The 26539-nt window shown below is 34.6% G+C and overlaps 1 protein-coding gene and 1 long non-coding RNA gene across 2 annotated transcripts in view; one reads left to right on the forward strand and one right to left on the reverse strand.

Annotated features, from left to right (window-relative positions):
* LOC126968353 (ITG-like peptide) overlaps positions 1–21781 on the forward strand; it is a 28058-nt gene extending 6277 nt beyond the window's left edge. Inside the window, exons 4-6 of the mRNA XM_050813338.1 lie at positions 19147–19254; positions 19976–20112; positions 20604–21781. Of these exons, the coding sequence (XP_050669295.1) occupies positions 19147–19254; positions 19976–20112; positions 20604–20723 (365 nt within the window). The 3' untranslated portion in view covers positions 20724–21781. The remainder of the gene's footprint in view (positions 1–19146; positions 19255–19975; positions 20113–20603) is intronic.
* A 1138-nt stretch (positions 21782–22919) lies between these two features.
* LOC126968361 (uncharacterized) lies at positions 22920–26276 on the reverse strand. Its single transcript, XR_007730187.1, has 2 exons — positions 26145–26276; positions 22920–23924 (listed from the first exon to the last, which is right to left on the reverse strand). It is a non-coding gene; the product is annotated as an uncharacterized LOC126968361 (long non-coding RNA).
* Between the last annotated feature and the right edge of the window lie 263 nt (positions 26277–26539).

A 26539-nucleotide genomic window follows, 5' to 3' on the forward strand; every position in this document is an offset into this window, starting at 1 on the left:
AATAATAATATTGACACACTTTTACACAAATTATCTTGTCCCAAACTAGGCATAGCCTGTACTATAGTTGCTAGACAACGATATATTTAACACAATATACTTACTTAAACATACATAAATACAAATAAACATCCATGACTCGGAAACAAACATTCATAGCATTCAAAACATTCATAACGACCAGTATAGCCGAGTGGTTAGCGATCCTATCTACTAAGCTAGTGGTCCCGGGTTCGAATCCCGGTAGGTGCAAGCATTTATATGATGAATATGGATGTTTGTTTCCGAGTCATGGGTGTTTATAATATGTATATATGTATGTTTATGTGTAGGTTCACATATATTTATGTATGTTTAAGTAAGTATATTGTATTAAATATATCGTTGTATTGCAACCCATAACACAGGCTTATATGCCTAATTCGGGGCAAGATAATTTGTGTAAAAAGTGTGTCAATATTATTATTATTATTATATTCATCATATAAATGATTGTACCTACCGGGGTTCGAACCCGGGACCTCTAGCTCAGTAGGCAGGGTCATTAACCACTGGGCCATAAGCATAGGGTCGTCATATAGCTTTAGTGTAGCACAACTGAAGGTCTCGTACCAGACTTTTCATCATTTGTTCTTTTCTTTCTTTTCTGGTTGTCTCTTTTGTAATATTGCCTTAAGACCATCATGTCACCTACGAGGATAGAACAGGCGCTTGGGTATGTATAGAGTAGGTACACAATAGATCCAGGGATTAAAGTATTTATGTAACAATTTATTAAAGAGATAATTTATACGTACAGATGTTACAGCTGTTGACACGTCGAAAAAAATAGCGGCAACCTGTTAGCCACTATTTTCAGCAAATGCACGCACACTTACAAAAAGTCACTAACGTATCGCGATAGTAAGACGTCACGCACAGTAAACTAATAAAACTGGCCTATTGTAATGTGTTGCCTAACAGCAATAGGCTCAATCTGGACGTATAAATTATCTAAGGAAAAACATTTGCTTAAATTTAAATTCCTTCAAATTGTGCAGACTAGCTGACTAAATCTGATATCGGATATCAGAATCCACTAATACAAGGAATCCAATTGCAATATTTTTATTTCAACGCGTTTAGCAAAATAGTCACAACGCCTCGTACAACTCTGAAAGAGCGGCATCATTCACTGCACGAATCTATCATAAATCACGTTTATGTTTTACAATAACCAAGCTTTTTTATCTAGCAACCCGTAACAAAAACCGTATAATGATACCTCGAGTATTATAAACACAAGTGGTTCGTTTCAAGTGGCCGTCGCCGGGTTTGGCGCCAAAACAGCTCAGCAAGTGGCTTCTGCGGGCGCGCGGGACGTGTTGACATATCAGAGGTTAAAATCATTGAAAATTATATATCTGTCTGTTCGCGATGAACAAAAGAAAGATTGATTTCTCTTAACGGTGCATATTTCGTCTGTCTTAACTTGGTCTTAACAGGATTAGATATTATTATAGTTTCTTGAGTATAGTTTCTTAAGAACTTTTCACATTATAAAAGAACTCGTAAAGTAACACATAATATGTAAATCTCAAATGGCGCATCAATTCTTTCATTAGAACTTTAACTCTCACAAAATACATTTAAACATTAAAAGCAACTATAAAAACGCTTTTACGCTGAATAAACCTGAAAAAGTGTCATTCGTAATTTGTTATAAGCACACTTTGGTGTTGCTACTTGAAAAGCTTTTTGCGTGAAAGCCTTACGTTTACTTTATAGCCGTGAAGCTTACGTGACTGTTAAGTTAACCTTTAGCTGAATAACTTAATTATAAAGCAAACCTTAAGTTAATCCTCGCTCGATATTAACTACTTCTTTGCTTGATATGAAATTGTTTAATTTATAAACATATACTCTACATGACATTGCATACAATCACGCATATTTTCTAGACGCTTGGGCAAAATTAAATTAGCTGTTACATTTACCAAAATAAGTCCTAACATTTATCACGGGGAGTGTTCCGAAGTGCTGTTTGACCTGATTCCTGCTACCAAATTCCACCTGGAATCAACGACACTCCATAAATTAGGATATCATCCCCACCTTTTGCCAGTGGGAGACTCCTTTGCACAGGATGCCGGCTAGATTATGGGCACCACAACGGCGCCATTTCTGCCGTGAAGCAGTAATATGCAAGCATTATTGTGTTTCGGTCTGAAGGCCGCCGTAGCTAGAGAAATTACCGGGGAAATTAGACTTAACGTCTTATTATACAAATGATTTAAGTTTTCTTTAGTGTTAATTCCGCTAATATTTGTTTTTCACACAATTCGACACGTGTTTCGGCTCTACACGAGGCATCCTCATGACGTGTTGTTTCGCCAAAATCTGACACGAGAGTCTGTTTTTTTTGAGTCTCGAATACCAATCCCTAAATTTTTTGGATTTAACATTAACAAGAGTAAATAATAAATTAGAATTCCAAATCTATAGAAAGCCGTCATATACAGATATTGCTATTCCCGCGTCATCTTGCCACCCCGTACAACATAAACTAGCGGCCTTCCGCTGCTATGTTCACAGATTAATGTCAGTCCCACTGTCCCGTGACAGCTTCGCGAAAGAACTTAATACAATATACCAAATCGCGATTTCCAACGGCTTTTCAAAACAGTTAGTGAACAAATTAATTAAAAATAAACAAAAACATTTAATTGATTCAGAACTTTATCCCGTCCCACCACAATCAAATACCAAATATGTGGGTAGTTTGACATATATTGGTCCAATATCAGATAAAATAGCTAAAATATATAGGAAAAACAAAATTAATGTGTCCTTCCGAACGAATCACAATGTCAGTCGAATATGTAATGGCAAAGATCGATTCGATTGATAATTCCGAAAAATCCGGCGTTTATAAACTAAGTTGTAACGGGGTATATATAGGTCAAACAGATCGAAATTTCGAAATTAGATTAAAACATATTGCCGCATTTAGGAATAATCATCCCGAAAAAGCACACTTCGCGAAACATTTAATTGATACAGGTCACTCACTCGTAAACAATAATAATTTTAATATTTTACATACATGTGAAAAAGGATTTCGCTTAAATTTACAGTGTCTCGTGCCAGAGTTTGGCAACACGTCCTGAGGATGCCTCGTGTAGAGGCGAAACACGTGTCGAATTGTTTGAAAAACAAATATTGGCGGAATTAACACTAAAGAAAACTTAAATCATTTGTATAATTATGGATTTCCGCAAAGTAACGCCTAATTCAATATATTTTCTTAACGTTTTATGTCTCAAGGTGACGAGCGCAATTGTAGTATCACTCAGAATTTTTGTGTTTTTCAAGAATCCTGAGCGGCACTGCATTGTAATGGGCAGGGTGTAACAATTACAATTAACTGAACGTCCTGCTCGTCTCGACTCTTATTTTCATAAAAAAACCAATTGGATATATTTCGTTGTTCCTCCACAATGCGGTTTTCAAGGAACTTGCTTCCACGTACAACTAAGCCGTGAAATGAACTTCCTTCTCCAGTGTTTTCAGAAGGATACGACAAGGGTACCTTCAAAAAAGCGTACACCTCTCCCCGCGTCCCCTCTTTCATAAAAAAGTCATGTAACTAAATCAAAACAAGATGACAGAAAATAAATTTAAGAAAGTTTATAAAAGATTTGTTGTTCGAAGGAATATAGTTTTGTTAATGATATAATAATAGCTTGGTCATGTTTTTGTAAACAAAGTTATTCTATTTGTATATTCCTGATATTAAATATTATATAAATAAACGTACATAAATTATACATCTAGATAGAGCCTTTAACTGCTAGACAACCAATAAAAACTGGCATGATTTATTACTTTAGTGTGCGTGATAAGCTACGTCTTACACTCACGAATTGCATGTCAGTTTGTTTTATTGCTCAAAAAAGAGGTTAACTGTCTGCTTAAATTTTTTTCGATGTCTCAGCTGCCACAGTCTATCTAGATCTATAAATTGATCTAAGTAAATAAAGTACTTTTAGGGATTTACAACTTGTGTAATTGTAGCAGCTGCATTTTTAAATTAGGTTCTTGCGTAAAGTTACATTTTTATTATTCTTTATTTAACCCGATGCCCGGCGCCTGCTCTCGCCCTCACTCGCACCGTACGCCGATTACACCCGAGCTATGACGAATTCCGAATCATCTTTGTACTCGTTTGTCCTGCTTGATTTTCTTGACTACGGCATAAATACTCTTTCATATTATATGTCTACTAGCTGACTCAACAGACGTTGTTCTGTAGCTGTTGTTATAATGAAATTGTTTCACAGCGGAACTGTCAAACCGTGCGTCATTAAATTCTCTCACAGAAAATATGTCCATACAAAACAAATATTGGAAATAAAACTAAACAAAAGAACTAAACTGCACTCCATGAAGTAATCCGCATCTAATTCCGTTCGTTACTTTAGGAGTGCATCGCGGACAAACAACGTGTCACGTAATTTATATATATTAAGATGTTCAATATTGACTACTTCAAGTAAAATAGCAATTCATTTTGTATTTACACCTTTGAACGTTTTTAAACACTCAAAATGCTACTATATTATACTTAACTACTTAGCTTACTCACTTAACTTTTAAAAACACCTGCCTTTAAAAGTACTTCAACTTAACTCGATTGAGCTCTCGTTAGATCTCTCAACTTGAATTGCAAAAGTTTTAAATTAAACCTTATAGCATGGAACATGATTGCGTTTTGAATTAATCGTTTGTTTTAAGTAAAAGTTTCCCGTACAACTTTGTGTAGAAGGGCGTGGTAATCTAAACACACTTAGAACTCACAATAAGTAATGAATACCCGAACTAAGCACTCAAGTTAATATTATACGGAATGACAGCCAACCATATTACTGCTAGCAAATGTTAGTTGGCACCACTGACTTATATATATTTTTTTTATGGAATAGGAGGACAAACGAGCGTACGGGTCACCTGGTGTTAAGTGATCACCGCCGCCCACATTCTCTTGCAACACCAGAGGAATCACAAGAGCGTTGCCGGCCTTTAAGGAAGGTGTACGCGCTTTTTTTGAAGGTACCCATGTGGTATTGTCCCGGAAACACCGCACAAGGAAGCTCATTCCATAGCTTTGTAGTACGAGGGAGAAAGCTCCTTGAAAACCGCACTGTAGTGGACCGCCACACATCCAGATGGTGGGGATGAAATCCTAACTTGTGGCGTGTCGTGCGAAGGTGGAATTCGGAATATAATATGTAATACCACTGGAAAGGCTGTTCCATATGTTTGACAGCAATTTTTTGTGCCTATTTGAAGTGCCACTCGCGAGCGTCCAGAGAACTAATTTTGACGTATCATACAAATGGCGGCGAAGAAAAGAACAACACTCTGAAGTAGTTTTACATTTTGAATTCATTTCGTTCGTTTTCCGTGTTCTTTATAGTTCAAGAATCATCGTAATAAAGTACACAATTTGTTTTTGTAAATAGTTTCCCTCCATCTATCGATGTTTGCTGATGTTGTCATCACTGGTTTTAGTTCCGCAGACTCTCGCTACATGGCCAACAGCGCCAAGTGGTATATAGTAGAGGCAGTGGTTGGCCCGTTATACGTTATGGGTACTATAAAAAGAAGCACGTACGTTTAAAGGCTGTAAAGAGAATGTGAGTGGCGGTGATCACTTAACATCAGGTGTCCCATACGCACCCTTATCCTCCTTTTAAAAAAATTTTTTGGCACTACTCAAGAAATCTCATTCTAATGTAACTGTATGGGAAATGTTAGAACCTGGATAAAATCCCAACCACTTAGGAACCCAATAATTTAATAATGGACAATACCCTATAAATTGATTCCCTTGATAGTTTCGAAATATACGTTGTTGCGACATAAACGGCCGTATCTTTTTTACATTAACTTTAGAAGTTTGATTTTTTACAGTTTCAAGAGACTGTAGACTTGGGTATATCGTGTAATAATATTTTCAGCCACAGACTTAGAATATACTAGCGTATAAACGAACAGACCCGACCCGATAATGCATGTAAAGTTTTGGATTGGCTTTTGAGATTATTTTTTTTTGTGATGAATGGAAAGATCATATTTGTTTTATAATAAAACTATTTTTTCTTCGCAATAATTCAAAAGTTATTTCAAAATAAAAATTAATTATTGAATCCAGCACCGAAGACACGCCGACAACTCCCGAACAAACCCGACGCGTGTGACGTCATGTTAGTTTTCACTCATTGCAGTTTTTAATTGTTTATAATTAATTGAAAAATGTTTTTTTTTTGCTTTAAATATCAATATTACCATTATAATAAAAAAAATCAATATTTTTTTTTTCATAACCCGATTGTCAATGTGTTTGTTAGCTAATTTTATATTCTAAATACCTACTATGGGGCTAATGCCAATCGAGGCTGACTTTTTACGACTTGTCAATCAAAATCGGTTCACAATAGATTCGCTTACCTTTCCTATCTTGCTGTACCTCCGTTATAGATTTTGTTCTCTCTCCACATGCTCTGTTTGTCTATACGCGAATATATAGTAACTCTTTGTGTCAAGTATGTTTTAGGTAGAAATTACTACCAACCGAACAACTTACTATAACCGACCAATAATACATCGCGTTAGGATTGAAGAAGGTACTTATGAATACCGCATGTCGTATTTTTTCATAATAAAGTATAAAATAGTAATAGTATAAATTATACGCATCACCAAATAGCGAGGTATATTTAATTTCACAGCAAATTACCTCTAAATACCATCTTAAATATTCATATTAATTTCGCAGTTCAAAGAACATTCACTTATGAAATAATATGCCCGTTTTAGTTCCGAGCGATGTTGTAAAGGTAAATTTAATTGGAAGCAATCTACGTTCAAACACAGCGGAAAGCCTAGAAAATACTTGGCATATTATTTTGTTGGGTATTTTGTTCATATATTTGTTGGAGAACCGTCATTCTCGTTGGCATCAGCCTAGCTAAACTCAATAAGAAATAAAGGAATGTGTGGTTTTATGAAACCACGTTAAACGTTTTTTTCACGTTATACACGGTCAGCTGCTGCGAACTATAGACGCGCCGCCCGACCGTGACGCGATATGCAACACACAGGCGAAAAAGTTTGAGACGATGTAATAAAAGTTTCACTTTAAAAAGCGATTCTATGAAACATGCAGTCATTGGTAGATTGACAGATGACAGCTATGATCTTGTAAAAAACGGAGGTAGCCGAAATCCACTATGTATTAAGCAACTGTTTGCTTTCAAACCTAACCGGATTATACGTCGCCATAATATTGTAATTACTATTTCAAACTTATGTCAAATGACTGCACGTTTCATACTAAACTAAATAGATAATACCTAGTATTTACATCCTCTTTGGTTGGCATTGTCATTAGTAACTTGGTGTTTAAGCAGTTGACATTAGGGTAAAATGTGACCACAGAACACAATGATCAACGCTTTCCACTATTTTAATTAACTACCCGGTTAAAATATTATCTCTAGATCTGACATCGATGACGTCACATCCTCGCTTTGTTACGACGTGCAAAACTACAATTTAACATTATTATTGTCGCATTTTCTAGCAAATTCCTTAATGTGCTTATGAACATATATTTTTTTATGAAAATAAGGTACGAGACGAGCAGGACGTTCAGCTTAATTCTTGAAAAACCCCAAAAATTCTGAGCGACACTACAATTGCGCTTGTCCCTTGAGACATAAAATGTTAAGTCTCATTTGCCCAACAATTTCACTAGCTACGGTGCCCTTCAGACCGAAACACAGTAATGCTTACACATTACTGCTTCACGGCAGAAATAGGCACCGTTGTGGTACCCATAATCTAGCCGGCATCCCGTGCAAAGCAACCTCCCGCTGGTAATAATATACAACATTTTCAAGAATATTTTGAGATGCAACAGTCAAAATGCTTATTTCTTTAAATTTTTCTTTTTATGATTCTTAAGGACCTAGGTTATAAGTGGCGCAAGTAGTCCTCTTCTGCAGCACAAATATGGTATTAATATCGGCTGCACTGCCCTATAACATTATAAAATAGGACATAATACTGTGAAAATAATAATGTAAACTAGTCGCGCCGTATCTATGTTAGATGATGATGATGAGATAATTTATTTACATTTCTCTCCTTGTGAGTCTGTCGTGAAGTTACAAAGACAGGAATATAATAACACGGAATATATAACAAAACAGATCTCTCTGTTTTGTTTTTTTGACAACAGATATCTCTATAATGATAATATTAATCTTATTTGAAAATAATATTGGACGAGACTTGTAAATCAAGAACAAAATAGCCGAGAACTTTTATTTGGAAGATGGCTGCCTTTTTATGACAATAAGGGACGAGACGAGTAGGACGTTCAGCTGATGTTACCATGGTGTACTTCATAGTATTCTTCATACACCTGAAATTCTGAGCAACACCATAATTACGCTCGTCACTGAGAAATGAGATTTTAAGTCTCATTTGCGAATTAATTTCGCTAGCTACGGCGCACTTCAGACCGAAACACAATAATGCATACACATTACTGCTTCACGGCTGAAAAAGGTCCCATAATCTAGCCGGCATAAGTTCAGTAATGTAAAAGAAATATTTACAGTTAGCTTAGTTTTAGCCTAATTTAATAAAGTTTATTTGACGTTGACTTGTGGGCCTTTAAGTTGGGGAGTAGGTATACTCTATGCATGAAGTTCTAAGGTCATATCGGTTCGGGAATTTGCAGCCTTTTGCAGAATTCAGACTTTTCCTGATTTGATTCCACAAAGTGGGTGTGCGATAGAAGAAGTTTCTGGCAAAACGCGCTGTTCTAGAATTCCTAAGTTCGATATGATGGGGGTGGATTTACTATTAGTTCCCTCCTCCTCCTCGTGTCGTATTCCTCATTGCTGAAGGTCGTGATATCTCTGTGGATTCAACTTTTTGACAATAGTTCGCCATTCGTGTCTATCTTTGGCTACGTGCAGTGCATCATGAAGTCCGGTATCCAGAGATGTGCGGATTTGGTCAGAGCATGTTATAGAGCTGCGACCTATAGGGCGTCGTCCGTCTACCTTCCCACTTACTGTCAGTTGTTCGAGGTTGTGGTCATCTTTTCTGGCGATATGTCCAAAGAACTCTAAGATTCTACGGAGGCAGATGGATCAGATCCTGGATTTTACACCTAGAGTGTTAAGGATGGATTGGTCGGTGCATAATGCTATCCAAGGGATTTGGAGCATCTTCCTCCAGCACCAATCCGATCTCTATCGGCCTTCTTTAGTGTCCATGTCTCAGCCTTAGGAGAAATATTTTTAAAGCAAATAAATGCGTAGGTATACTATATATAAAATAAAATGTCTGGAAAACTTAATCTCGAAGTATATTTTCACTAAAATACCAGCTCATTAATTCATCTTATATTCGCAGTTAAAAAGAACTTTCATTTGTGAATTATTACGCTTAATTAAATTCCGAGCGATGTTGTAAAAGTTAATTGAATTGAGAATAATCTTTGTTCTTGCTTCCACGCGACGGAAATTAATTTGTAAATTACTTTGAATAATAATTTTCTAGTGATGTATTAATTTATTATTAACTAGTTGACCCGACAGACGTTGTTCTGTTCATAATAAAAAAAAACTCTTGCGGATGGAATTTTGGAAAATCCGTTCTTCGTTGACCTCTACTCGTTGAAAAGAATATTCCTACCAAATTTCAAATATTTAGCTCTAGTGGTTCCAGAAATATCGTGATTTTAGATCTTCTGTGATATTATCTGTACTATTATTAAAATATATAAATAAATAAATTAAGAGGTTTGCATTGTCGTTTGTTGTTTTGTCGACGTTCCATTGTGTGTCTTCTATCGTATTTATCACGGGGAGTGTTCCGAAGAGCTGTTTCATCTGATTCCTGCCGTCGAATTCCACCTACGCACGACACGCCACAAATTAGGATATCATCCCCACCATCTGCATGGGTGACGTTCGGTTTTCGAGAAACTTTCTTACACATACCACAAAGCTGTGGAATGAGCTTCCTTGTGCGGTGTTTCCGGGACGATACGACATGGGTACCTTCAAAAACGCGTACACCTTCCTTGAAGGCTGGCAACGCTCATGTGATTCCCCTGGTAGTGCGGCGGTGATCACTTAATAAATTATTATCATCACTTAATTAATACCAGGTGACCCATACGCTCGTTTGACCTCCTTTTACATAAAAAAAATATTAAAGGTAAAGTGTGTAGTCTGGATCTACTGAATCGATTTCTTTCGATTTCGAAATTCAATAACCAATAGAAATATTTTTAAGTGTCATAGGCTATTATTTATAACCCGAAATTAGTTAAAATATTATTACTAACCCGAAAAATGACAAGACTTTTTCGTGGTAGTCGGATTTGAAGTAAGTCATTGAAAAAACGGTAAACAAAAATATTCATAAAAAAAAAACCTTAACAATGAGAGATATATTATGATTGTTTTGTATAATATATGCATGTGATAGCATTAGAACCCCAACTATTATAGTTAAGGCTGGGGACTGAGCCAACGGCCTTGAGAAATCGAGCGGAGCTAGGTAACCTATCTCGCACAAGATCGCCATAGTTTAAATTCAGAATTAGAAGCATTCTTAATTTATTACAAGCATAATACAATTTTCTTTACAAAACTAACAAACCTATATCATGTTAAATAGTATTTGTGTACAATTAATAAATTTTCGTAATTTTTTTTATCTAGATTGAATGAATGGCATAGCTCCAACTGTTAGGGGTTGCAAAGTTATGGGTATTCTGGTGATTTTTTTCACACTGTCTATAAAAAATAGAATTAATGTAAAAAAAAAAGAATTTTCTTGTCATATTCTGTTGGTACACAATTATTTTTTGTAAAATTATAAACTTTATAGAAACCGCCAAGAAATGGTTCAATTATGCGCTATTTTGGCGTTCTTAGGATAGCGGCCTTAACTGGTAAATACAGTCACGGGTAACAACTAGTTACTTATGTATAAATTTTGTTAATAAATGGAAGTGTAAATTAAAGTAACATTACAGCTACTATAAATATTTGCTTTATCTGTTAATCGTATTATTTAATAAAGTTCCTTATTATAAGCTAGGTATATTAGTTAGATAAATATTATTTAGGTTTATGTGATTCATTATTAACATTGTATTGAAATTAAATTACAAAACAAACGGAAATCACTGGTTGGCTCTGCACAGGTTTTCCTAGTTCATTTTAAGATATAAATTGTACAAGTTATTTTAGGCACCAGGAAGAAATGTTTGTAATTAATTATGAATAAAACATGAATGTAATGTCTGAAATGAATGAATACTATAAAAACACCCTTCATTATGGTAGTTCTTTTAAAATTTACGTTATAGGGTTAGCATTTAGAAAAACGATTATTCCTTACCAGACCCAAATATTTAAAATTTCATGCTACTTTAAAACCTTAAGACTTTCAAACAACCGTTTTTACTTATTTTATACCCTTACGGGTGAAAATTTCAATGATCCCTTGTCATTGTTCACTTCATTCTAGAAACCACATATATCCCTCGCCATTTAGTCTCTGCATTGGTGAATCAGTAAGTCTGGCAGAGCAAGAGTCTCACATAGTGAAAAGTGGTGAAGCAACCGCCCATGGACATCAGTAACACCAGTGGTCGAGAGATACGATGCTTGCGTTTAAGTTGGTCGTATTCCCTTATCTTGAAGATACTTATGTGGTATCGGTTCGGGAAACCTGAAAGCAAAAACAAAAGCATTATATAATCATCATAAACATTCCAGCCGGAAGACGTCCACTGCTGGACAAAGGCCTCCCCCAAAGATCGCAATGGCGATCGGTCCTGCGCTGGCCTCATCCAACGTATTCCGGCGATATTGACTAGATCCTCGTTCTATCTTGTATATATATATTACAATATTATAAGTATTACTATGTATCAACCATGTCAATGATATTAGATCAAAATTTACTACGAAATGACGAGAGTAGAGTTTTTAAAACTTCTGCAGTAGATTTACCAGCAAAGTTGATCTAGAATACACAGCTACCCTTATGCAAAAATATCTGAAGAGAAATGCTAAGCTTCAAGATGCAAGATCAATACATTGTGAAAGATGTCATATTTTGCCAAAATCAAAAGAAATTATAAGTTCAGAAATGTAACAGTACGTTTGATATGATAATTCATCATGTCACACGATGAATACCACTTAAATAACTCCTACGTTTATTGAAAATTTTTAACTAAAATGTTACTTACTAATCCTATTATGCTAAATTACAAAGACAGCTCTTTCTAAATTATATAAGAAGTACTATACAGTTTAGGATAAATTATTTTTAGGATTGAGGTAAATTACCTATTCCCCGTCGCGAACGTTTGTGTAACTTTTTTCACGCGAGTAAATAAGAGTTAGTCACATAGTTTGACGGACATATGGCCGTTGGGGCAGTAAAGTCATCGAATGGCGACCACGTACCGAAAGACACAGTGTTGGTAGGGCCCCCACAAGATGGACGATGATCGGGTAAAGATCGCCGGAATACATTGGATGAGGGCAGCACAGGACTGATCGTCGTGGAAATCTTTGGGGGAGGCCTTTGTCCATCAGTGGACGTCTTCCGGCTGATGATGAAATGAGGATTTGATCCTGTTTCGCCCCGAGTTTTTGTCCCACATTCCTGTTTCGTCCCACGCTGATTTTTATTCCTGTTTCGTCCCACTGTTTAAAATATTATTTTTGTACAGCCAGAAAAAAAAATGTGAATTACAACAATATTCTAGATATATATAAGAGCAATAGTTTACCCAAGACCAGACGATGATATATTACAGGATATTATGTTCTTGAAGATTGCGGCACAGCTGTCTTAGGTTGTCTCAAAAATATAACGATAAAACGTGGCACAAAAATATCATAAACGGACCAAGTACATAGTAAAATTATCTTGATTCCGAAGTCCATGGATCAAGATGAAGGTGGAGAAAGCGGGAGATAAAAGTTAGGATTTGAAGCCATAAACTTGCTTGTTTAGCGGGCACACGTTGTATACGTTTTTTTTAAAGATATTGAGTTTTTAAACCAATTTATATAACAATTTGAATAAGTAAAATTTGAATTAATTAAAAGGCTCCTGTTTCCAATATTGATTACTGGTATTGAATACCTACTTGTTGAGTTCATTAAAAATATTTATCGTCAAAAATATGATTTTTAAAATATTTTGTATGCTGTCCGTACAAAACATGTTGTAAAACACATAAATTACTACCCGGGGCGAATAAGGAACAAAAAGTGGGGCAAAACAAGAATAAAATAATAAATTACTCATTATTCTTATTTTAGAGACGAAACAGGAATAAAATCTGGGGCGAAACAAGAATTTTTTGTGAGGGGCGAAACTTTGCGGGTCGAAACAGGAATAAATCGAAATGAGTGTTACAAGATCGAGCATATTATCTTTATTCATTATACGGAGAAAATATTAATAAAAAAATCAACTATCGTATTAAAGCAGTGTAATACTATTTTGTATTTTATACACAAGGATACCTACATCGGTAGGGACAATATGACGTCGTTATATTTTGTTTGTTTTGCTTCTGATTTCATTCTGAGTTTTGAGCTAAGCTACTGTAGTTATAGGTTTTATACTAACCTGAGAAATTATAGTGATCAGTCATACAATATTTCCTGGCAAGATCCATCCGCTGCATGGTCATATCCAGGCATGCAACCAGCTATGAAATTTGCCATAGGAACAGCATTTCTATAAGTGTCACCAATTTCTGTTGTCTCTTCAATGCAGTTATTACCATCTGTAGCATCTTGGTATTCAAACATTATCTCCTCGGTTGTAGTTTTACTAAATTTTGATGGAATATTTTCAAAATCATCACCATAAGAGGTGATAGCACTGATCCCATCATTTCCATCATCCATGTTAGTCTGTGTAGTATTCCTCAACACTCCACATTTAATACTTGTGAAGACACAGAAATATATTATTGAGTTTATCATTTTGTTCGACACATTTGTTGTAAGTGTGGTTGTGAGTTATAATTGATAATAATTGCTTTTATTTATGTTTGCAGACGGAAGTCAGATAAGAATATTGATAGGTACATAAAGTATCAAATGAGTGCAACGTTAAAATAAAAGCTTAGGCCAAAAAATATGTCTCATATTTTCAAAAGAAAGAAAATATAAAATATAGCCTAGTAAAGCATAATCTCGATAAACTAAAATAGAAAGGGATTAGAAAATATTTGTTGTTATATATAACAAATAACTCCCTTTATTAATTGATTTTTATAATATACTAGCTGCCCCGACAGACGTTGTTCTGTAGATAGTAAAAAAACAACTGTTTTATATTTCAAAACATCAAAAATTATTTCGTAAATATGCTCCCTGTTGTTGGAATGAAATTGTTTCACAGCGGAACTGTCAAACCGTGCGTCACTAAATTCTCTCATAGAAAATATGTCCATACAAAACAAATATTGAAAATAAAAATATTTATGGGTCCCAAATCGAAATAAAAACTACCCTATCTCTCAAGTTGGACCAAACTGCACTCCATGAAGTAATCACCATTAAAATCCGTTTATTAGTTTAGGAGTCGATTGAGGACAAACATTGTGACACGAGATTTATATATATTAAGATTAACTAACAATAAGGCTACGATTTTTGATGTTTTGTATGTCACGATCTTGTTGACAATAATTATTGGTGTGCTAGATCATATCACTAGCTAATGGATACATACATAATGAATATATTTTGCCCACAACTTCATTTGTGAATTTTTATCACGCATCTTTGTTATATCATAAAAATTTCTTAATAAAGTGTCCCCTAAGTCCTTTTCTAAACAAGGTACTCGTATCTAAAATTTTATGATTGGCTATGGCGGGAATCGAAACAAACAAACATTAAATAATTTGTGTTCTGTTTTACACTGTTATCGTTTGTACGCGTATTACAAACAGCCTCTTAGTTTTAACAACAAAAGATTTGCTGTGCCCGCCGTTTATCGCGATCACAAGAAATAATAACAGTGTCTGTGAAAAGTTTGACAATCAGAAGTTTATATGAAGTATTGTAAATGTAATGGAAAGTCAATGATAGACGTTATTTTGCATTGTTGGTACTACTTTTGGCAATTCAACGATTTTAAAAATTTCCTTAGGGCTACTTTGGTAGCAATCATCATTTATTTTGATTATTCTATGTGTATGTCGGTTTTTGTTATGTGTAAAGTATTTTTGTCATCATTAAGAAATGGTTATATGATAAACATTTCTAAAAATTGAAATAGTTTTTATTCTGTGATCAGACGAATTCGATATCGAAATTCTTATCGAAATTTCGTGAATATAATATAGCGAGTGTAATTTCAGTGCACATAAGATGGCCAAAATTATACTACGTTTGAAAGTCAAGAGAGAATTTACCGCTTTTTATCCTTTACTATTTTGTTGTATCTCCTATTGATATATTATTACCGAAACACAATAATGCTTACACATAACTACTTCACGGCAGAAATAGGTGCCGTTGTGGTACTCGTAATCTAGCCGGCATCCTGTGCAAAGGAACCTCCCACTGGTATTACTGAAATTCTTCTCTATCGAATGCTTTGTTCGTCTATACGCTATAGTCCGACGACTTCATGTGCGACCGTCAGGGAAGAGAAACGCGTGAGACTTTCGTAACCCGCTCCCCGCTGACTTCTTATTATCCCCGCCACCGTCTGTCACCCAGTGAGACGGTCGCTCATGTAGTTGTCGGACTATATGTATGATATTGTCTAAGCCTGACACTAATTCAATACGTGGTGCACCTAAACACGAGGCATCCTAATGAGCTGTTGACTCGCCGAATTCTAGAATGAAATTTTTCATTTGTATCATTTAAATAATATCGTTATTATATATATATATATTATATATATATATATATATATTTTCCACAATACAACGCCCAATTCAATAAATACATAACGTAACGGACAGATGGGACGATTTTATCAAGTAATGTTATTGGGTGTGGGCAATGACGCACTCGGGGTTAATCTGACATCGAATTTGTGATTTGATGCGCGGTTGTCTATTTCACAGTAGGTCAGGTCAAGGTTGATTATATCTACATAAAAAGCATTTTCTTACAAAGAATGACAATGAAATTAACGATTTTTTTTTTTTATGACTATAAGGAACGAGAAAAACAGGTCGTTCTACTGATGGTAATTATACGCCCGCCAATTACAATGCAGTGCCGCTCAGGGTTCTAGAAAAACCCAAAAATTCGGAGCGGCAGTACAATTGCGCTCGTCTCCTTGAGACATAAGATGTTAATTCTCATTTGTCCAGTAATTTCACTAGCTACACCGCCCTTCAGACCGAAACACAATAATGCTTACACATTACTACTTCACGGCAGAAATAGGTGCCGTTGTGGTACTCGTAATCTAGCCGGCATCCTGTGCAAAGGAACCTCCCACCGGTAGTACTGAAATTGAAATAATTTTACTAAGGCTGGGGTTGCATCAACTAATTTTAGCAATAACAAACATGTTAAGGTACCGGTTAAACAAAAAATTGTGTTGCACCATTTGACAATAATTTGATGACGTCATAACTTTAACTTTTAATCGTAACCGCCGGTTTAAACTTTTGTGAATGTTAAATAAATAAATAGCGACCTGTCAAAAGTTTCAATTAAATATTCTACCTATATTGACTTGATATTTCACTTTTTAACTTTAACTATGCCAAGTAATACGACGGTGCAACACATTCTGCAGTCTATGTTAAAGTCAGCGTTACTGATAACGATAAATATTTAAACCATAACTTCACATTATATAACAGCTAATAAGATGCAACCCTGCCTTAGACTTAACCTAGATACATAATATGTCTATAAAAAATAAAAAATTGTATTTTTAACCAACTTCGAATAGGAGGTGGTTCTCAATTCGATTGGTATATTTTTTTTTGTATGTACACCGATTACGCTGAAATTTATGATCCGATTTTCGTGATTCTTCTTTAGTTTGATGCCGAATGTGTGCCATTTGGTCCCATAAAAATAGTTTGGCCCGGTAGTTTTCATTTTATGAATATTTTTGTTTACGTGGATGATGTAATTAAAGTTTGTATACTGCTTTTTTAGGAGTGTTCATTTAGTTTGTTTATTAATTATTATTATTATTAACCCGTTTTCTGATAAGTGGGTCTTAAGCTACCTGTCATTCATAACTAACTAAAGTTCTTCACGATATTTTAGTGTCTCACAAGAACGTGAAATAGGGGATCTATATTGTGGGTGTGGGTGGGAAATGACGCACTCGGGGTTAATGTGACATCGAATTTGTGATTTGATGCGTGGTTGTCTATTTCACAGTAGGTCAGGTCAAGGCTGTATATATCGATATATACATAAAAAGCATTTTCTTGCAAAAAATTACAATGAAGTTAATTATTTTACTAAAATTTACATAATTTTACAATTATTTAACCTACATACATATGTTTATAACTAGCTGACCCGACAGACGTTGTTCTGTACGTAATAAATATAATAATAATACTTCTTAACATTAAGAATTATTTCGTAAAATATGCTCCCTGTTGTTTGTCACGTTTGTTATAATAAGATTGTTTCTCAACAGAACTGTCAAACCGTGCGTCAATAAATTCTCTCATAGAAAATATGTCCATACAAAACAAATATTGGAAATGAAAATAATTATAGTGCCAAATCATTTCATATTTATTCAACCTTGTAAACCTTCCCTGGACTTCCACAAATAATTCAAGACCAAAATTAGCCAAATCGGCCCAGCCGTTCTCGAGTTTTAGCGAGACTAACGAACAGCAATTGATTTTTATATATATAACTAATAAGAATTTGTATTTTATATTTTAGTTAGTATTTTTAAAAGAATTAGATTTTTTAATGAAAGATGAGATCATATATTAGTCGCGTATATATCTATTGATAGGATCATACTCTCTTGGAGTGATCCAAGTCTCTTGTGAAAGAGCGATGCCACAGTAATGTTATCTAACTACTGTTAGTTATTTATGTTACTGCTGTTCCAACTCGACTCTGTCATTGGAAATAATACCAAAGGCAGGCCTGTCAGCCTAGAGTATTTTATTTTCAATTACTTACTTACTTGAGCTTCTTTCTAGTTTTGTGTCTAGTATTATATATTTTCCAAGTAAAGGAAACACATTACAAAATAAATAAGCAATGGATAAATACCATCATATATCATACTTTTATAATGACGCTCATGTCTTTGAAATATAGTCTAGCCTCTATGGGTATTATAAAAACAGCACTCGCCAGCTACTAGCAAACTTTCAACTAAAATTCTCTACTTTTCTTCATAGCTTGAGAGTGGGAGGCTCCTTTGCACAGGATGTCGGCTAGATTATGGGTACCACAACGGCGCCTATTTCTACCGTGAAGCAGTAATGTGTAAGCATTACTGTGTTTGGGTCTGAAGGGCGCCGTAGTTAGTGAAATTACTGGGCAAATGAGACTTAACATCTTATGTCTCAAGGTGACAACCGCAATTGTAGTGCCGCTCAGAGTTTTTGGGGTTTTCAAGAATCCTGAGCGGCACTGTATTGTAATTGGCAGGGCGTTTCAATTACCATCAGTTGAACGTCCTGCTCGTCTCGTCCCGTATTGGCATAAAAAAAAGAAAATTACCCAATATTAGCTGAAACTTCGAAATAAAAAAAAATATTCTGCGCACCTTACTATTAAAAAAATTGTTTTGAATGAAGTGGAAAGTGCTCATTAATAGTATATTATACACCAAGGGAGTAAGGCACTGTATTACGTCGTGGGCGTCATAATAGATCGTAATAGACCTGAACGATAGAGTTAACTAATGAGCGAAGCGTGGCAGTTATAAAGCTGTGATAGGTTCAATGATGATCTAAGAATGTAGTTAATAATTCTAATATTTATATTCTGAATTATACTTTCCTAAATTCTTTTTTTAAAGAACTTAAGGAACATTTGTTTACAGATGAAGGTGGGAGATGTCTCCCGCCGTTTACTGGTCAAAAAATGGGCGAAATATGCAACCGTGAAAACCAATGCGAGGCTGGACTTGTCTGCGAAGAAGTAGTTCCAGGTACATATTAATTATATAGGTATAATTTATATTAGATAAAAATAATAGTCAATTCAAGAAAAATTGTAATTTGCTGTAATTCAATTTAAGAAGAAAGAATAAACATGTTTATACTTATTCATAATATTGTTTATTATAAAAAAAAATATACATGTAATTGTAGGAAATAAGATTTAATTGTAATAAAAATTATAATAAGAATAAATTTACGTGGATTTAACTCGTAAATGCAGACAAAAAAGCCAAAGGCTGAGAAAAATTATATAATAAAAATTCGAGTTGGACTCCGGGAGTGGCGGCAGAAGTGAAAACTTGAAAATTAACGTTGTGCATTTTTGAATATTTCAGAATAGTTAGGGTATAATAAATTGGCGCTTGAATTGCTTTATTTATCAGTATAAAAATACTAGCATTTATGTGGTTAAGTACAATATTCATTTATTACGCTATCGTACACAAAACTGACAATTTAAATAACATAAAAAATCAAACACTCCAGAACTATTCAAATTATTTTACATAAAAAATTTTTTCACTCAGAAAACTCAACTTTCATCCATAATTTCAACTACTGTCCTACGAACTTTCGCTCAGGTCACGTGCCCTGACGCGAGTTTAAAATTTTATACTCATCCCAAGAAAAGTGCTCAGCGGTACTAAATATGTTTTCACTTCAATAATAATAATAATATGGATATTTAAGACCCTTATTCATTGGCAGGAGAGATGCACGTGTGTCGCCCACCTTCGACCGGCCGCAAGCAATATAACGAGGACTGCACAACATCCAGCGAATGCGATATCAGCCGTGGCCTGTGCTGTGTCATGCAACGTCGTCACCGCCAGAAACCGAGGAAGGTGAGTTAGCATCACATCAGTTGTTGGATAATTACACAGAATTAAAAAAATACTGTTGCATCCCATTAAATTCTTGATAATGTTATCTTTGTATGCTCATAGGCACATTAGTCAATTTACTACAACCTTTGCTTTTTATGACAACCAGTGGGAGGCACCTGCTGCACAGGATGCTAGATTATGGGTACCACAACGGCGCCTATTTCTGCCGTGAAGCAGTAATGTGTAAGCATTTCTGTTTCGATCTGAAGGCCGCCGTAGATAGTGAAATTACTGGGCAAATGAGTCTTGACAACTTATGTCTCAAGTTGACAGTCAGTTATAGTGCCGTTCAGAGTTTTAGGGTTTTTCAATAATCCTGAGCGGCACTGCGTTGTAATGGCAGGGCGTATAAATTACCATTAGGTGATCGTCCTACTCATCTCGTCCCATATTTTCATAAAAAAAGCTTTTGAAATGAACAATTAACTACATTTTCTTAACATTTTCAGAGCTGTGGATACTTCAAAGAGTCCCTCGTATGCATTGGGCCCGTTGCCATTGACCAGATTCGAGACCTGGTCCAGCATACTGCGGGAGAAAAACGCATTGGCGTCTTCAGAATGCATTAAATTCATTTAAATATTTCGAAAATTCCCCTTCTTTCACTATTCCATTAATTTATGAGTAATATAATATGAGCTATAAATTGAAATAAAATTTTTGCTTTGTTGTGACACTTCATTAATTTATGAATAATTCAATCTAATGCATCGCTTTGAAATGAATTCTTTAACATCGATTCCAATTTTCTCTATATGTTTGGTAAAGATATCTTCGTTTTGGTTTTTAATCTATTTATTCATAATATCAATTCAACTAAGAAATGATACAACATAAAATCAATATGCATTTAGAATGAATTTCTAAAGAAGAAATGTCATAAATTAATTTATGGCCTTTTATGTTCGTATCATTTCTGAGTCAAAAATTTAAAATATTATTCATTTTTTAAATTTGAAGATGAATATCGCAACCTTATAGTGTTCCACGGTTCACATTTAACGATATCATAAATAAATGAATTAATATGTTGCATTAAAAACTGAATAATATTATGAAACGGTGACAAAACATATCGATATAACGCTTCGAAAAACGGTTAACCGAGAAACATTTTATTTATAATGAAGTAAAAAAAAACCCTAAAAATTATTGTAGTAAGATATATTTTCCTTTTCAAATATATGTATAGATGTAGTACATATTATTAATAATATTTTAACTTCACTTATGAATGTTGTGTTATAGGATTTAACGTTTAAATTTAAATAAGGTAATGGCTGAGGCATTTATATAGATTTAACAGATAAGGTTATATTTAAATTAATTTTAATTAGTAATTAACATAAATTTGAACGATACATATCATATATTAATGCCATACATATCAATTATACGTGTAAGTGTTAAAAGTACGCAAAATTAATGCATATTTTTGCGGATTTTTGTCTCATAGCTTAAGATGTAATTGCGACTTTTAAAATCTATTTTTCTGCCGGACTTGTTAAAGATATTTAATATCTTCTTAATGTTTGTTGGCCTACAGACGGATGAGTCTTCTTACTAATAGATAAGCGTAGCGTCGTAATTTTAAATATATGTGTTATATTACATAAATTATGTCTGCCGTTTTGTTTTATTTCATACCCTATTGAGAATCCTACGTTGATCAATGACGTTCTATACATCTTATATCTTTTAATGAGCAATTCTTGTATATATATATATATATATATATATATATATATATATATATATAATTGGAATCTCGGAATCGGCTCCAACGATTTTCATAAAATTTAGTATATAGGGGGTTTCGGGGGTTTCAATTTAAAAAAATGTAGTTTTATCCGTTGTAATGAGAAACAGCTACAATAACTTTAGAATACAAAGGTAAATTTCGACACTATATACAAGACTATAGTAGCTCAGATGGGACATTGGGTGATCCGGAAAGCAGAAGACCCGGTTCCTGCATTTACACCAGTTGTTTTAAATATTCTTAGTCAACAAGCAGCAATGTAAAACATTTATTCAGTTTTGGTTACGTATGTTGAATTTAGAACCCGTTTCGAACAGATAATCCGAATAATTTTTGAAGTGAAATCTTCTTTAGCAGCGTTGAGCACTTTTTTGGGATCAGTTTAAAACGTTAAACTCGCGTCAGGACACTTGACCTGATCGAAAATTCGTAAGACAGTCGTTGAAATTATGGATGAAAGTTGATTTTTGTTGACAAATAAACGATGAAGTGTAAATTTTTTTATTTTATATAAATTGTCATTTTTGTGCGTATATATTATTGCGTGCGTAGATAGCGCAATAAATGAATTTTGTACTTAACCACATAAATGCAAGTGTTTTTGTACTGATAAATAAAGCATTTCGTGCGAAATTATTCCGTAAACATTCCAAAATATTAATAAATGTTCCAGTTGCATGTTAAGTTCAAGTTTAACGTTAATTGCACTCCCGGAGTGCAACAGCTTTATTAAGACTTTTACATGTAAAAAGATCTTGATGAGAAAAGCTTAAAACCGTAAAGTTGAGATCAAACAATGCCAAAGCTATTCAGGTTCAAATATTTTTCAGTTTAATACGTTTTAACTTCATTGCATTGCAGGCATGCACGCATAATAAATCTTATGTGCCTTGTTCAACTTTGCTTTCAAATTTAATTTGTTTAAATATAATATATTTAGCAGCATTAAGTTAAGATTTCATGTACCGTTTAGGTATCCCAGACTAAATAAAAGCTGACAATATTTAATTTATGGAATTTTATATAAATCAATACAAGATTATTAACATGTAACATAACATCTGAACATTATATACACAAATTTTATTGCCCGCATACAGCCAGTATTAAGGCTGCTTAAAAAAATAATTTGGAAAGTAATACATTTGAATTAATAATGCATTAGACCCAGTGTAAGACTCTTAAAATAATAAATCACTGATCTGGCAAACATTGTATCGCCTTATAAATTAATTATAAAAATTATTACGACCGTATAAATGAATTATGAATACGCCATATAAATAGTGCGCGCGGAAGCGCTATTCACCTTCTGAGGTATGTTGGGGGGGTGAGACGGAGGAAGCGCGATTGACAAGACACACACGATATATATGGTTGACGGCAGACTGAGTGAGCTAAGAGCTTGACGTTTGCCTACCTCCCCCGCCCTGCCGCTCACATAGCTCAGGCGGTGACTTCCGCTTCCGCGCACACTACAATTTATAGGTATATGGGTATGGTAAATATTCATATAAAATTTCATAATAATCGATCAAGCCGTTTCGAAAGAGAAAAGCAACTAACATGAATTTTACATTTCAAACCTTAATAATTTATTTTTATTTATTAAATCAAATTAAGTCAGTAAGATAAGATAAATCATATTGAGTATTGTAAGTACAGTAATAAGCTTTGTTTTGTTTTGAATGAATATCAATAACATACAAAATACATATATGATTAGAGTATAAATAATATAATTTCTCAAAATCAACAAATTCTTCGAATTTGCCTCACTCTTGTTTGTTTCTGGTCTAGTCCTTAGCCAAGTGCACGGTAGTCATGTTGCTTCACTAAGACAATGTTAACCAAAAAATGGGGGTGGGGGAGGCGGAAAGAAGAGCGGTGGGGGAGGAGGGTAGAAACCAAACCCACCAAACCCACCAAATCCACCATATCTGCCATATAATCCTCGAGGTCGGCCATACCCATATCCATAACCTGGGAGCCAATGAGCGCTGATAACCTTAAAAGAGACGAAGATATAATAAGCTAACATACTCCTAATAAATAGAACGGTGTATCCATATTATGACTACACGACAGAAGTGAGAACTTCTCATGATTAAGTTTATAAGATTGCGTAGAGACGTCGCTTCATTGTGTGTCTTCTACCGCATTTATCACGGGGAGTGTTCTGAATAGCTGTTTGACCTGATTCCTGCCGCTGAATTAGACCTTCGCACGACACACCACAAATTAATATATCATGCCCACCTTCTGGATATGTGGCGTTCACAGTGCGGTCTTCAAAGAACTTTCTTCCACGCACAACCAAGCTGTAGATTGAGCTCCCTTGTTTCTGAGACGATACGACATTATACACCTTCATTAAAGGCCGGTAACGGTCCTGTGATTTACCTAATGATGCAAGAGAATGTGGCGGTGGTGATCACTTATCATCAGGTGACATGTACGCTAGTTTGTCCTCCTTTTTTGATAAAAAGAAAGACATTCCGCCGGGCATCGCGTGACAGTACAAAATATCACCACCTTAATGTCTGGAGTTCCACTTTTGTCATCTATTCATCACAATTCATACATCTTTGTGTCGTTTGGAGTCGAGACACTTGGCCCATGGGGCCCAGAGGCGCGGAGAATGTATAAATGAATATACTGTCTTCGTGCCTCAATAAGGCTTCTGGAAACCCAAGCGCTGGCAGCTATTTCGGTCAACGGATCAGCCTAGCTATCCAACGTGGAAATGCTGCCAGTATTCCTGGTACGCTTCCCCGTAATAATTGTTTAAGACAGTGTTGACAGGTGCTGGAGTAGTTATATGACAGCCTGACACTCCGAAATCATGAAATTCTTAGCTAACTCTTGCGACACTCAGATTTCCATTCGAGATTGCGATTTCTCAGCTCGTTAATACATGCCAGTAACTTTTCTTATAGGGCGAGGACGTACGAATCGTATTTAATAATATTAGGGATTGGAATAAATATTAATTATTATAATTTGGTGACTAATAAAATTAAGACAACCGATATAATGTTCATTTCTGCATTATTGGAAATAAAATTATGTTATTTGGAGTAATATAAACCGAACGTTTAGATTTAAATTGAATATTAAGAGGTTAATTTATGATTTCTCAGTTACAACATGTCATTTGAAAAAATGTACCAGATCCATCCGACGTTTTATAGTATTTTTTTATGAAAATAAGGTACGAGACGAGCAGGACGTTCAGCTTAATTCTTGAAAAACCCAAAAATTCTGAGCGGCACTACACCTGCACTCGTCACCTTGAGTCAAAAGATGTTAAGTCTCATTTGCCCTGTAATTTCACTAGCTACAGCGCCCGTCAGACCGAAATAAATATATATATTTATTTTGTTTTAGGACTGCCATCTATATTAATTTCGACAGATCGCACCGTTACTGTAAGTCGTTAAGGAGTTCCTCATATTCGACTACGACAATTACTTGACCATAACTATGTTATGGTAGATGACTTAAATATCCGGATAGCATAAAAAAGATTCGGTCGAGTATCGTTAATTTGCTCCTAAGAATTGAAGAGATCCGTTACTTTGTCATGGATTCCGTAATCAGAACCTATCAAAAGTCTCACCAAACTATCTTTGAAGTATATCCTTTCCAATAAAAAAAGAATCATCGAAATCTGTTGGCGCGATATTGAGTTTTTCGTAAATTTATCATCCAATTTGCTATACGTATACAGCAAATTTAAGACTTTTATGGTTTTATCATGGATTCCACTGTCAGATCTGGACCAAATTACAATGGAATCACACGGGAAGGAACAGCTTTCAAATAAAAAAAGAATTATCAAAATCGGTTCACCTAGTCGAAAGTTTGAGGTAACAAACATTAAAAAAAAATACCAACGAATTGGAAAATCCTCTTTTCTTGAAGGCGGTTAAAACAGTTATAACATGAGTGAATTTTCGGTATTCAAAGTCAATTCAGGCCTTAATGTCAGTCCTTTTGTCAGTCAGGCCTTAACAACCAATGCTTTCCACTTATTTGTTTGTTGTCACGAACTATGACGTCACGATATACAATACCACAGCGTGTCTGCGTCGAAATGCTATTTGTAACAACTTTTCGGAAGAGGCCAAGTCTACTTCTTCTACTTTTTCAACGTTAAACAAATTTATTATTATTGTAAAGCCATTTAAACTATCGAATAAAGATATTGATAATGTCTACTCACATCCAATAACATAACAATCACTAGAAATAAAACCACAATATTCGCGGCCATTTTGGATTTTGTGAAACACAATTCAATTCAATATCACACAATACAATAACATAATATTATCTAACATTACTTTTATATAGCATTCGTGTAACATTTTATACAAATATGTATTTTACCATGATGACGAAGTTATAATTTTCTAATGTAGGTACCTATTCGCAAAATCACAAGTTGGTGTGAATTAGTCGGCAATGAACTTTGTTATTGGTTGCCCCTTTTGCATTGGTTATTTCCATTTCTTTTTATTGACATGCTAAGAGTAAACTTAAATTAAATACATTTTTAAACTCATACAAGTGACAATATTGTCATTAAATACTAATAGCTCAAATAAATTGAAAACT

Source organism: Leptidea sinapis, chromosome 15, assembly GCF_905404315.1.
Source record: "Leptidea sinapis chromosome 15, ilLepSina1.1, whole genome shotgun sequence".
In the NCBI taxonomy this organism is placed as follows: Eukaryota; Metazoa; Arthropoda; class Insecta; order Lepidoptera; family Pieridae; genus Leptidea; species Leptidea sinapis.